This window comes from Tupaia chinensis, unplaced genomic scaffold, assembly GCF_000334495.1.
Source record: "Tupaia chinensis unplaced genomic scaffold, TupChi_1.0 Scaffold000309_1, whole genome shotgun sequence".
Lineage (NCBI taxonomy): Eukaryota > Metazoa > Chordata > Mammalia > Scandentia > Tupaiidae > Tupaia > Tupaia belangeri.
Window position 1 is genome coordinate 671,648 of NW_006159800.1, and position 15,076 is coordinate 686,723.

A 15,076-nucleotide genomic window follows, 5' to 3' on the forward strand; every position below is an offset into this window, starting at 1 on the left:
TCTCTGAACAAAAAAGAAAGAAAACAGAAAATAAGTGTTCCATGAAGTCAGTAAGTCCATCTGTCTTAATGTATTGTTCATATTTTTAAAATTATTTTTATTTTTTATAGAATTTCTTTTCATTATTATTTTTTGGAGAAGTTTTTGCTATAAGTCATGTGTGCTCTCCAGAAAGACAGAGAGACAGAGAGACAGAAAGTGAGAAATCACTCCCCAGGAGGGATGGCCACATTGCAATCCCTTCTTTCCATTCTCCCCTCGGGATCTTGGGCAAGCATGCACACGCACCTAGAATGAGTTTAAGCCAGAGCACAGGATTCGAACCATTGTCGACTACATGAGAGTCCAGTGACATAGCCGTTATGCCAACTGCTGATCCCTCACACATTATTTTTTAGTGTAAATTTTGAATATTTTGCCTCAAATGATATTCTTCCTCTTATCACCAATGTCATTGACAACTTTTCTTCACTAAAATTTTGCCTTTCTCTTACTGAATGATCAAAACAGTGTCTGCAATACACCAAGATATCTGACTCATTCAAATAATTGAAAGAAACTTCAGTTGCATATCTGAACAAAATGATCAATCAGAAAAAGCATTTCAATATTTTTCACCCCATAAAGATGATGTAAACAGCTGATTGGTGACTCTGTCCGCTGTTAAATACCTTGATTTAACACTGTAATGATACAACAGAGAAAGAAAGAAAGAGACAAAAGAAAAGTGAGGAAGCACCCCCCAGATGGGAAATGGCCATACCACAATCCCTTCTCCTGCATTCTCAGATAGGGATTTGGAGCATGCATGCACAGGAGCTCAGATTGTGTTTCAACCTGCCAGATCTGGAACCCAAACTATACAGTTGGCCATGTGAAATTCAGCTGCCTTAGCTACTGGTGGCCCTCTGACATTTATAAAAAAAAAAAAAAAAACATTGTCCTGAGATATTCATAAAGTTTACCATGTGTTGATTTTCCTCTCTGTCCAGTGAGTGCACTGTCCGACGACAAGCTGAAAAATAAAATGAAAGAGGGAAATATGGCATTTACAGACTTGCAGAAATGCCTTATACATTTCCTGTAGGATGTATAATAAAATGAGAATCATGGCTTTAGGTCCAGAGACTTAATTTTAAATTGCTTAGACTAGTTCTTTCTGCATCTAATGCTTTTTTCACTGTCTACTGGTCAAAACCCCCTTTTGCTTCCAAAATTTAGCTCAATAACACAACTTCAGTAAATTCCTAACTGACCCTTCAGAGAAGAATTCAAATTATTTTCCTGTATGTTTTTATAACTATATATACATATCTGAATTTTGTATGCCTATTTTATCAACACAGCCACTTTTAAGCACCTGTATAATTACTAGGTTTTATCAAAGATTCCTTCTCTGTTGTCTGGCAAATCATATGCTTCTATGGTAGGAAAATGATTTTTCCACCTTTGCATTTCCAGTGTCTAGCAAGATGCATGGAGCTCGGCCTATGTACTCTCAAGAAAATTCAAAAGAAGAAAAAAAGAAAAGAAACAATGCAGTTTAGGGCTCAGCCACAATGGCACAGCATTAGCACTCTTCTATGAAATACTAGAAGCCATAGGGAGCATGAGGAGTTTAGTTCCCATGTTGACCTATACAAACTGGCACACACACACATGCACTGTACTGTGATCCTGGTTCACTGGGAAGGCTGGGGTAAAGAGAATGTTGGTGTGAGACCCTGTGGAAGATACTTACCATTCTCTCTCTCTCTCTCTCTCCTCTCTTTCATAAAATAAATACACTGTTAAAAAAAAAAAAAAAAAAAAAAAAAAAGAGGGAACCAGCAGTTAGTGTAATGGCTATGTTGCTGGACTCCCACGTAGTCGACCGCGGTTTGCGTCCCGGACCTGGTGGCTTAAAACTCACGCCGGGTGCGTGTGTGTGCGTGCCCAAGATCCCAAGAGGAGAATGGAGGAGAAGGGATTGCGGCGTGACCATCCCCCCTGGGGGGTGATTTCTAGCTTTCTGTCTCTATGTCTCTCTCTGTCTGTCTGGCGAGCGCACGCGCCCTATAGCGAAAACCTCTCCAAAAAAAAAAAAGACTCAGCTTAGAAAAACAGGCATATTTTCTCTAGTTAGAGTTTGTAGGGAACAGAAATCCCCAATGTTAAATTGCCAGATGTCAGTATTAATTAAAGATATTAGAATGTAATATTAAGCTATTTCTTTCTAAAATACTCTTGTATACTATACTAATCAATTTGTGGTATGGAGCATTTAAACCATTATGCCCAGTCCATTGGCCATTGGTCAATTTAAGTGTAGCCACACCAAGAAAAGAAAGTGTGCACTAAGCTGACATTCATCATACATGTTGGTGAAGGGACTGAGATGGACAGTAGTACCAAGACTCAGAAGTTAAGGTTAAGGCCCTTTTCTACAGCAGGGCTAAAACCAAATTAAAGAGTAAAGTTATTAAAAAGTAGGACATGGAGTTTTAATTAGAATTTGTGTTTCTAATCAATGCCTCTTACCTGAAATGTGAGAAAGAATGCCAAAATTATGAAGTCTCATTGTGGCATGATTAATGAGCATTAAAAACACACTTAAAGAAACAATGTAAAGCATATACAGGTCTGTACACGCACTAATCAAGTCATAGAGAGTTGGTCACCTTCAGCCTGCTCATTTATTCATCTGAATTCTACCTCTATTAAGAACTATTTTCAGGCCAGCCTCATAGCCTAGTGGTTAAGGGAACTGGTTCTCATAGAGCTATGAATTCATATGGTTTGATTCTTTGTCTTGATGGCTTGAAAACACATGGTGTATGAGTATATGTGTTCCCTAAATCCCAAATAGGATAGCGAAATGAAGGAGAAGGGATTGCAGATGACCACACTTCATTGGGGTGTGCTTTCTCCCTCTCTCTCTCTCTCTCTGTCTCTCCCTGGGGAGTGATGCAACTTTTCACAGTAAGAAAAAGTTAAAAAAAAATTTTATGCAGTAGAAACTGGTGTCTAGCACACAACAGGGCAGAGGTGTAGTGGCTAAGAGCATTAACCTTGGAGACATAATGACCTTGCTTAAACCATGACTCTCTAGCTGTGTAGTCTGAAAATTTACTTAGTTCTTTGGCTCTTATATTTCATGGACACAGCTTAATAGTCCACCTTTCTAGTAGGTTTGTTGTGACAGTTTGAAGAGATGATGGCAACAGTCTTTACAATATAACCTGACCCAGAGTCCTTTTTATATTTCATTTTTTATATAAGTGTGTGTGTGTATACATAAATATATATATCATATATAAATATATGATAAATATAAATATATATGTATATATATCATACATAAATATATAATAAATATAAATATATATATGTATACACACACACACATATATATTTTTTTTTTGAGAGATAGATTTTTGCTATAGGGAGCATGTGCATGTTGGAGAGAAACAGAAACAGAAAGAGAGAAATTAATCCCTGGGGGAATGGCCACAACAAAATCCCTTCTCTTCCACTCTCCTTTCAGGATTTTGGGCATACACTCATACCTACCAGGCTTGAGTTTTAAGCTGCCAGATCCGGGAATACAATCACAGTTGACTATGTGGGAGACCAGCAATGTAACTGCTACACATGCTGATTGCTTATTTTTATATATTACATTGCTATTTAAATAACAAAGCCTCAATTAAGAGCTAAACATGCAAAAGATGCAGTGAATATTAGTGACATTAGGATGAGTTTAAAACTATATATTTATTCTACTTCTATATGTGGATAACAGTTTTGATTCTAAGTTTTCCACAACCCAGCCTAAGAAGCTGGTCATTTACGCATTTCATTGAGATGATGCAATTGAATATAAATCTTCTCTTTAGGGATGAATAATTTCTTGGTGATGAAGCAAGCTATTTCTTTCACGTTTACTCACAAACGAAAATTCCCTATTCAATGAAAACGTACTTGGACATTCTCACAATACCAAAACACAGTGGTTAAGGGAAGTGGATCATATATGGCTATGAATTCACATGGTTTGCAATAACACTGTGGACCACATACTCAATCGCATCTGATCAAAGCCCATCTCGGAAAAAATATAATCCTCAGACTCAATTTTCTCCTCATACAATGTGAATTTTCCAATTAGAGAGAAACAAAAGTTAATGCACTGTAATGATCCCGAAACGTTAAGTTTAAAGTGAGATTTTCAGGCAAAGAAATTCAGTTTTATTATAAATAAGTGTTGAAAATATTGTAGATTTTTGCCTGTGATTCTTGTTATCCAGAGGGTTTTAAATTTCTAAAGCTTTTGTTACATGTTCATGATATGCTGATAAGCAACTTTATACACCGAAGTTTTTACTTTACTAAAACAGGCTAACTAGAAACTTCTTGTTGTTTCAATAAGGGTGCCAAAATAGATGCATGAACTGACTTAAAATTTCAACATTTCTCTTAAGAGAAACTGGATAGAAACCTCTCCATTGAGATATATTCCCTATTGATATCAAAACACAACAAAATAAATAATATTTTGTAAATATATATTGACTATCTCTATATGTTCAGAATTATCTAAAATGTTTTTTAAAAAATGACATCTTTTTTTCTCATTAACTTATTCTTTTTTTTTTTTTTTTTTGAGAGATTTTCACTACAGGGTGCGTGCATTCGCCAGACAGACAGAGAGAGACAGAAAGCGAGAAATCACCCCCAGGGGGGATGGCCATGCTGCCATCCCCCTTCTCCTCCATTCTCCTCTTGGGATCTTGTGCACGCACGCACATACACCCAGCGTGAGTTTTAAGCCACCAGGTCCAGGTCGACTACATGGGAGTCCAGCGACATAGCCATTACGCTAACTGCTGGTCCCATCTCATTAACTTATTTAACTAAAATTGTGGGGCAAACAGTAATGCAGTGGTATTGTAACTGAACCTATATGGCAAAGGTCACGTGTTCATGTCCCGAGACACCATGATCACCTTGGGCACACAGGTATATGCTTGTGACTAGGATCAGCTGAGACTGGGGGTGTATTACAGTGAGAAGACCCTAGCAGGAGTGAGTCTCTTTCTCATGAAAGAAATGTATGATTAAACTTTAAAAAAAAATTATGAGTATGTATCTTAACCTCAGATCTTTGGATTACTAAAAATAATTACTGAATATTTTCCTTGAAGAGCTTGTAGAGTAATAATTGAACCATCCTCTGCAGAACTTTTTTTCAATCTTTTTAGAAATGAGCAGTGTGAACATTGCTGACTTTTTTAAATTGCTGACAGAACATCTTAAAGATAGAGATAAATCCAGGATAGTAAAATGGCCTAAAACAATTAGCAAACACAGTGGATTGTATGAATTAGTAGAGGAAAATCTTTGGCCAGAGAGGATACCTGGCTTCAATTTATCAAGCCCTTAGAAAAATAGGCCTCTAATGCCTGTTTCTAAAAATGGAGAGAAACTTCCCTCATGTTGGATTTGTTCAGAGTAGTGTCTAAAAAGGTAAGAATAGTGTGTTTAGAAATCTCTTGGTATTAGTTAAATGTATATGAGCATAAAAAGACCTGTCATAATGATGGGCAGAAACATTCAGAAAAAAGTTCAGCAGAAGATAAAGTGACTAAACCACCAGTTTTCTTTCCACCCTATGTTCCTGTGCATCATGACCCATCCCTGCCTTCATGTTTCTCTTTCTTTCACATTAGCTCACTTTTTAAACTCTCATCTCCCCCCACCCCCCTTTTTTCTACTTCTCTTTTATATCTGCTTTCTCTAAAGATTTTCCACTTTACTTCACTTACTTTCTCCTTTAATTGGCCCTTATACAGGAGTTTATAGTAGCCATGTGTTGCTTAATGGTGGGATATGTTCTGAAAAATGGGTCATTAGGCAATTTCATCACTAGGAGAAATTGTAGAGTGTACTTCAAAAACGTAGATGGTATATCCTACTGCACACTGAGCCTACATGTGTAGTCTATTGCTCTTAAGCTGCAAATAGCTACAGCATGTTACTGCATTGCATGTAACACAACAGTAAGAATTTTTGTATCTAAACATAGAAAGGGTGCAGTAATACACGGGCATATGATATATAAAATGATACACCTGTATGGGACACTTAACATAAATGGTACTTGCAGGTTAGGAAGTTGCTGTCAGTGAGTTAGTGAAGTATGAATGTGAAGCTTAGGGCATTATGTAAACCACTGTAGACTTATAAACACTGTATAGTTAGGCTATAATACATATATAAATTTCTCTTCTTCAGTAATAAACTAACCTTAGCTTACTATAAATTTTTACTTTATAAACCTTTTTCTTTTTAGAGAGATTTTTGCTCTAGAGCATGTGCACTTGCAGAAGAGACAGAGAGAAAGAGTGAGAAAGCAAGAAATATCCCCTCAGGGGATATTTGGTCTCCTTTTGGAATTTTGGGCATGCACACACTTTTGCTTGGTGTGAGTTTCAAACCACCAGGTCTAGGACTTGAACTATGGTCAAACATGTCAGAGTTCAGTGCCTTAACCACAACTTCACCTGCTAGCCCCACTTTATAAACCTTTTAAAAAGTATTATTCATTTCATTTTATTTGTTATTATTATTATTTAAAATTAGACCAGAGAGAAAGGGAAAATGAAAAAGCAAGCTGCCAGGTCTGTGACTTTTACCATGGTCAGACATGTTGGAGTCCAACACCTAACCACCATGCACGTTGCTGGCCTACTTTGTAAACTTTTAATTAATTTTCACTTTTATGAGAGGGAAAGTAGGAGAAAGAAGGAGGACTTTTAGACTGCATGCTGCTCAACCCGGTTTGTATAGATAGGTACAGCATTAGACCCTAGGCCTTCTCTGTGGCTCCAGCATCATGTAGCAATACCCTACAGTCTATGCTACCACAGCTGAACCTTTATTTTTCTTTTAAATATATTTTTAATATTTTTAAAGAATTATTTTATCAAACTTTATATTTATTTAATTGTTCATTTATTTATTTTTTATTTGACCAGAGAGGGACAGAGTGAGAAAGAGAGAAAGAGAGGGAAAATGAGAAAGTAAGCCACCAGGTCTGGGACTCAAACCATGGTTGTCCATGTGGGAGTCTAGTGCCCTTAACCATCATAACACCTGCCAGTTCCCCTTTCTGACTCTTACTATAACATTTACCTTAAAACAAAACCACATCGTACAGCTGTACAAAATATTTTCCTTCTTTATAGTCTTATCTGTGCACTTCTATTTTTAAATTAGGTATTTTTTTCCTTTTTTTTTTTTCATTTTTGTTAAAAGCTAGATCAACACAGGTTCAAGATGAGCAGTATCACTGTCTCCCACCTCCATAGCTTGTCACACTGGAAGAACTATCATGAACAAAACAATGAGATTAAATCAATACAAGAGAAAATTATGCAATCATCAGATGGGGTAAACATGAGGTGGATGAGGTTGTTGCCAGGGTAATATGGTCCGTCATTTTCCACTAAACATTTTTTTTTATTTGCTTAAAAGTAGAAGGAGTATACTCTCAAAAAATAATGAAAAGAATTAAGCTCTCAAATTATATAAATCACTAACATATTGGTTAGTCATTTATTTTCAGATATTATGTCCCGAATATAATCATACGTGCTATACTTCCATACTACTTGCAGGGCAGTAGATTTGTTAACACCAGTATCACTTCAAACAGCAGTGTTGTGCTATGACATTAAGAGAGCTATGACCTGGGCTAGCAGGTGGTGTGGTTCAGACTCCGAATACCACATGGCCAACTACGTCATTCAAATTCTGAACCTGGAGGCTTGAAAATCATACCAGGTACTTGTGCATGCATGCTCAAAATCCCTAGATAGGAATGGGGAGAAGGGATTGAAGCATGGCCTCCAGGGGCTGATTCCTCTTTCTGTCTCTCTCTGGTGAGCAGACACATCTTAGAACAAAACAACAACAAAAAATGCAGCTATGACCTTACTGGGTGATAAAAAATTTTCAGTTCCATTATAATTTTATGGCTCTATCACTATATATATATGGCCCATCATTAACTGAAACATTATTTTTGGCACATGAGTGCATTTTTTGTTTGTTTGTTTGTTTGCAGTGTATTTGAAAATGACTCCGACATTTAATTTTGTATTTCTTCAGTTTAATTAAAATTTCAGATTAAAACTTTTTTGTCTATTTCTCTCAAAAACTTAAAACATTCTACTGCTAAGCTGAAATGAGACTTTGATGAGCATCCTGAGATTGCCACTATTGATGGCCGCACCTGGAGCAAGTCTTTCTACACTTCAAACCTCTGTTTCTCTATCAGCAAGGAAAATGTTTCTAGTGGTCTCTAAGATTCTGGCAGCCTTAAGATTTCATAGTCCTTTTAAAATAATTTCATTTGCAATTTCTTTCTTCCGTCTGTAAGTCTCAAGTCCTGGGAGAGAAAATACATGTGTTTTCCCCCACTATTCCAGGTTAGTAGTGCTAATTCTACCTATGACTTCAATCAGATCTGCTCAAAATATAGCTAATTATTTTATACCAGTTGATATTTTAGTAGATTATTTTGTATTCTTTTTCTTTTTTGGGAGAGGTTCTTGCTAGACAGAGAGAGACAGAGAGACAGAGAGACAGAAAGCAATAAATCACCCCCCAGGGGGGATGACCATGCCACAATCCCTTCTCCTCCTTTCTCCTCTCGGGATCTTGGGCACACACGCACACGTGCCCGGCGTGAGTTTAAGCCACTGGGTCCGGGACTCGAACTGTGGTCGACTACGTGGGAGTCCAGCGACATAGCCATTAAGCTAACTGCTGGTCCCAAGATTATTTTGTGTCCTTATACTACATTTGACCTGGCATCAGTAGGTTAAAATAAATATCTCTGAACAGGTAGCCAAGAGATATTTTTAAAGCATCTTGTGAAGCAAATTCGAGAACTCTGAAATACACTCTCAGAAGTGACTTGCCTACAGAATCCTCAAGACTGTACTTTTTGGAATATATCTTGTGATTTATAACAAGTTGATATAGTCTCCATTATTTTACAAATGTTGGTAGCTATTTTTTTAAAAAAAATATAGGGCATCTTTGTACACCAGAGAGAGAGAAACAGAAAAGGGGAGAGAGAGAGAAAGTGATAAATCACCCCGTGGGGGAATGGCCTAGCCACAGTGTCTTCTTTTCCATTTTCCTTTCATCATTTTGGTCAACCACTCACGTGCATCTGGCATATTTTACAAGCCAGGTCTGGGACTGGAACTATGTGGGATCCAGCATCCTCAACCAGTACACAACCTGGCTGGTCCACTGGTAGCTATTTTTTTAAAAAAATATTTATTTATTTATTTATTTAATCAGTTCCACTTGTTATTATTATTATTTATGTGACCAGAAAAAGACAGACAGACAGAGAGAGCGAGAGGGAAAGCAAGGAAGCATGCCTCCAGGTCTGGGACTTGAACTGCAGTCAGCCATAAGGTGGTTAAAGGGAATCCAGCACCTTTAACCACCATACCACCTGCTGGCCCCTCCCATTGATAGATATTTAAAGGCTGAGATGACCTTCTTTACTTTTTGCCTTCCTTCAAATTTATTAAAGTAGCAATTAATGCCTATGCAATGAATTTAAATAGACTACTATAAAGCGGTCCAGATTGCAGGCATAGATCACATTTGGTGACTCATACTTTGCTTAGCTCATATGTACAAAATATGTTTCTGTTTTCAGCTAGCTAAGATTGAACTTTAGGGAGGCAGCTCCATGAACTCTCTGTATGTATGCTTTCGTAGAATACTGAGCCATTACATTATCCAGGTCAGAATATTCTTGTGAGAATCACAGAGTTTAAGAGTAGAGTATTCACAGAAAGAAAGTACTATACAAATTCAGAACAAAGAGAATAATAATGATTTGCATGCTTGGGACCCATAATGCATTACTGTGATGAACACAGACAAAGGACTGAGAATCGCCTCTGAAATAACAGTCATTTACAGACACTGTAAAGACATCAATCACTGAATTTTTGAATAGCAAATATTGCATAATATGGGAATTTAATGTTACCAGGGTTAGTAAAATAATACATTACATTTACTGAACTTCTTTCCTTCAAGAAACTCAAAGATTTTTCCTCTGTAACAAATATTGATTCTATCAGAATACACACACACACACACACACACATATACATATATGTATGTATAGGAGTTTTTTGCTATAGTATGCGTGCACTCGCCAGGAAGACAGAGAGAGACAGAGAGACAGAAAGTGAAAAATCACCCCACAGGGAGGATGGCCATGTTGCAATCCCTTCTCCATTCTCATCTCAGGGTTCTGGGCATGCATACACATGTGCCTGGTGTGAGTTAAAGCCACCGAGTCCAGGACCCAAACTGTGGTTGACTACATGGGAGTCCAGCAATACAGCCATTATGCCAAGTACTAGTTCCTCTATTGGTATATTTTAATGCTTTTATTTTACTCACCTAAACTTTCTGCATGTGTAAATTATATATATATATATATAGTATATATTACCATATCCTTCAGCATGTAGACAAAAGCTAGATAAATCCTCTGGGTCCACTACTTGAATCCCTCTTTTTTATTGTATCAAAAATACAATAAAAAAGTTAGTTGATCGCTATAAATGTCAAAATATGGAAAGTCTGGAGGATAGTGCAGTGTTTGTATTTTTAAAATGTATTTATAAAAAGTAACCATATTTCTTCTTTATTTCCATAGAAAAATTGAAAGGAATTTTCTTGCATGTACATCAGTCGTCAGCTAAAAATTCTCACCTTAATTATAGTTTATCTCTATATTTAATCATTAGTTTTTTTTTTTTTTTAAAGAAAAGGGTGGAATTTAATTTTGTTTACAGGACATTGCAAAGTATGAAATTCCACATAGAAATAAGAAGCCCATTTGGAGGACAAGCTTCATACAATATGTACAGTTTGGAACTGTTCAAGTATAGTTTCGTTGTAAAAAGTGCTACAACAACCATATTTAAAAAGAGTCCTTGGTAGAGAAACAGTAAGACACTTATACCAAACACAGCACACAACAAACCCCTCTGCGCCTCAGCTGTGCAGTCTAGAAGTTAAAGGCCCTTAGTCCCATCCTGCACTTGGAGGGTGTAGCCATCAGAGAGTTTCAGGCACAATGTTCTGATCTTCCTCTTCCTCTACAGAGAAATACTTTTCAATCAAGTTTTATGAAGCCCTGTACACAGATTTGTTTTCATGGTTTTGTAGAGCTTCAATTTTATCCAGGCCTCCACAGTATTTGATCATTATACTAACTTTCTTAGTTTCTCCTAGCTTCTCAGCAGCCTGAAAGATATTTGAAATGGCATCCAAGATAACCAGAATAATTTTGGTATCTTTCACAGTTAAGAGGTTCATAAGCGGTTCTATGATGCCACAGTGAATGAGGTATACAATCTGCTCCACTGTCCTGCCACTTTGGTAGCTGGTCACAGCCCACACAGCCTCCTTCTGTGTCTTAAAGTCAGCCTTGGAGAGCATGCCAACAAGAAACGGGACTAACCCGTGATTCACAACCTGCTGGATCTGGTGCTGCTGACCAGCGGCGATGTGGGACATGGTCCACGTAGCTTCCTTCTGAATATTTGTTTTGGAGTTAGTTAGCAGGCTGGGGAAGATGGCGAGTGCTCTAGCATCTATCACAACCTGGGTCTGATCATCTGTCCTAGTCACAATATTACCTATGGTTCTTAGGGCAGGAGTCACAATGGACAATTTAGTAGCTCCAAGAACCTTCACAAGTTGGAGAATAACTCCTATTTTCACAACTATTTTAATTCATTCATTTGTTCCATAAGTAAGGTAGGAACTAACCCAGCAGGCATCTGCTAATACTTCTGGATCATCGAGATGTAGAAGACGAACTAAAGTAGGAAGAATCTGCTCAACAGCATCTAGCGAGGAGGCAGGATTCTTGTTGTAGCAGAGGTTTGAAAGTGTCCAAGTAAGATTATGTAAGTAACCACATGCTAATGATGACATATCAGGAACTGCAAGGAGAGCCAACAGTGGGTCAACTGCTCCATACTTGATAACCAGGTCCCAGAAAACTGAACCATCACCTGCGATGTTCCCTAGAGCCCGCACAGCTTGTTCACTGATGTGCGTGTGGGGAGAGGCCAACAGAGAAATGAACATGGATAGCACCTCCGTCCACCACAGCATTGGTCAGTTCTGACATCCCAGAAGCAATGTTAGTGACTGCCCGTGCAGATTCAAACTGGATGGGACTACAATCAACCCAGCCCGGATGATGCTGTCTACGGGGGGGGTCTACGGGGGGGTTGTTTTTCCCTAGAAAGTAGCTTCCTAACAGCTTGAGTAGCCTGGAGCTGGCTTTCCAAATTGTTGCCATTAATGCCTTTGACAATGTCACCAACGGGCCAATTTACAGTGCCCTGGTTGTTGCGTTTTTCCTGCAGTGGAGAAGTAGCGTCATCGGGAAATGAGCTTACATTTCTCCTTTTCAGCATCTGGTCATCCTTCTGAGCTTTCCTCAGCTCCACATTAACTTCTATTCTTTGCTGCCTCATTTTTGTACTGGCTTTTCCCTTGTTCTTGAATCTGTTAAGACGGGCAACTGGTGAATTAGCATTCCCATTGGTGGACACGGTTATGAGACAAAGGGAGAAAGCTGCATAGACAGCTCAGACTCCCCTGAGAGGTAGCGTGGGGCTCACAAGCTGGGGATCCACTGCCCTCGAAGCATCCACCATGGCTCAGCCTTAAAAATGTGTGCCTAATCATTAATTTTTAAGGTTGACTTGTGGTATATTCTTTTTAAAAAGAGTTATTTTATTTAACTTTATTTATTCATTTATTTTAATTTGACCAGAGAGGGTTAGAGAGAAAGAGAGAGAGAGAAAGAGAGAGAGAGAGAAAGCAAGCAAGCCACCAGGTCCCAGACTCAAACCACAGTTGACCATGTGGGATTCCAGGGCTCTTACCTACCACACTACCTGCCAGCCCCTGACTTGTGGGAGATTCTTAAGGCCAACATTTGATGAAACTTAATACGTACTAGTTGCAAAGTGAAAAAATAGATAAGGGATTTGCAACCTTAGATACCACAAATATCCTAATAAAATAGATATAATCAGTAAGAACTAAGCATTTATCAAAGTACTGAAAACTACTCCTAGGTTACTGGGATAGAGTTTGGGTTAGGTCAATCAAAGCAAGTGAAGGATTCAATTAGCGATAGGACTATACTACATATTGAGCCTCTCCTTGCCTTTTAGTGCAGAAGGGATGCGGTGTGTGCTCCTTGACATGTATGCTTTTCTTTTTCTGAAAACTCCTGGAAAAGCGCTTGCATGCCCTGCTTAGATGATAGCATTCACAAATCTTTCTTGACCAGTACTTAAGTGTGCATATGGGAGATGTGCCCAGATGAGTTCAAATAGAAAAGAATGTAAGTACGATGCTTTCTCAGCATAAGAGAAACTTTTTTTCCAGTTGTTTTTATCAAGCTGTCATGCATGATTTTTGTATTCCCTCTTAGGTTCTGATTTGGTTGATTATTTGGTAAACATATTAATACTTTGCTAATAGAACCTAGATTTATACATGTCTAATGAGCTACATGGAATGTTTGTCCACTAGCAGCCTTATTCCATTAATATAACTATTCTTTCACTCCCTCACTGAAAGAAAATGCTTTAAAATCCATATATATGGAAAGCACTGGCTGGGATATCACAAATAAATCTGAATGGTCTCTACCTTCCACCTATTTAGAGTTTGAAAGTGTGATGCATGGGGACCAACAGGTGGCGTAGTGATTAAGGTGCTGGACTCCCACATCGCTGATCATGGCTCAAGTTCTAGATCTGGCAGCTTGAAAATCATGCCAGACATGCGTGCATGCATACCTAAAAATCCCAGGAGAAGAATAAAGTGGATTTCTCACTTTCCCTCTCTGGAAACACATGCGCCCTATAACAGCAATGACAACAATAACAAATGTGATGTACATGATTACTAGTGAGTACAATATTTGTGGCCTGTTAAGAAAGAAGCTACAGCTAGAGGTGAGCAGCAGGCAAGTGAACAAAGCTTCATCTTCATTTACAGTTACTCCTCATGTCAGCAGTGGCATTAGGTTCCCATAGGTGCCCCCAAATGGAACTGTCTAGTTGCAAGAAAACAAGCTTGGGATTTTCACTGATTCCACATTATGGAGTGGTATAATTATTTCATTATATGTAACAATAAAGTGCACAGTAAATATAATATGCTTCAATAAACCCTAAACTATGGTCCACTTCCTGTAGAAAGACTGTCTTTCACAAAACTGGTCACTGATGCCAAAAAGGTTGAAGACTGCTGAAATAAAGTGTCAAAAATTATTTTCTAGAAAATTACAGAAGGTAATTTGGTGCCTCAGAAAAGGGAAAGAAAGGTATTGAATGAAGAACTGGTGGTGAAAGAAACTTCATGAAGGAGGTCAGTAGTAGTAGTGTGAATCTTGAAATATGAGTTGTTTTTAACAGGTAGGCAGTTAAAGTGTTCTGTTCAGAAAGAGAATAAATATTAAGGTACTGTAAATCAATGTCTGGGGACCTGAACATTTTAAATTATTTTCATCCCATAGTTCTTTATGCCAAAGATATATTTCTAATATGGTAGAGGGGGGCCCACTTGACCCTCAGTGGCACTGCAACCTCTGGAAATAATTTTTGTTGTCACAGCAGGGTGGTGGGTATAGGGCTGCTACTTTTATATAGCAAATAGGTGCTAGGGACACCACTAATCCTCCTACAGTGTACAAAGATGCTCCTGTTCCCAGACAATGTCTAGTTCAATATGTTGAGAGTGGCAAAATTCAGCAATCCTCATTCAAAATGTGAAAAGTATGTAAATAGAGTTGGTGAACAATGAGAACTGTGGCCACAGAAGGTAAACAGACAGGATGCTATGGCTGGCTTTATACTATGCTGATAAGCTTGGTAATTATAGGCAAAGATAAACATGAAAGATCTTTTCTTCTCTTCTCTTCTCTTCTCTTCTCTTCTCT

At 38.0% G+C, this 15,076-nt stretch overlaps 1 protein-coding gene across 1 annotated transcript in view; it reads right to left on the reverse strand.

Moving 5' to 3' along the window:
* Window positions 1–11,111: 11,111 nt before the first annotated feature.
* The window catches only part of LOC102486998 (importin subunit alpha-1-like), an 18,898-nt gene continuing 14,933 nt past the window's right edge, over window positions 11,112–15,076 (reverse strand). The window contains 2 exon segments of the mRNA XM_014588757.1: window positions 11,112–11,160; window positions 11,162–12,204. Coding sequence (XP_014444243.1) covers window positions 11,112–11,160; window positions 11,162–12,204 — 1,092 coding nt within the window.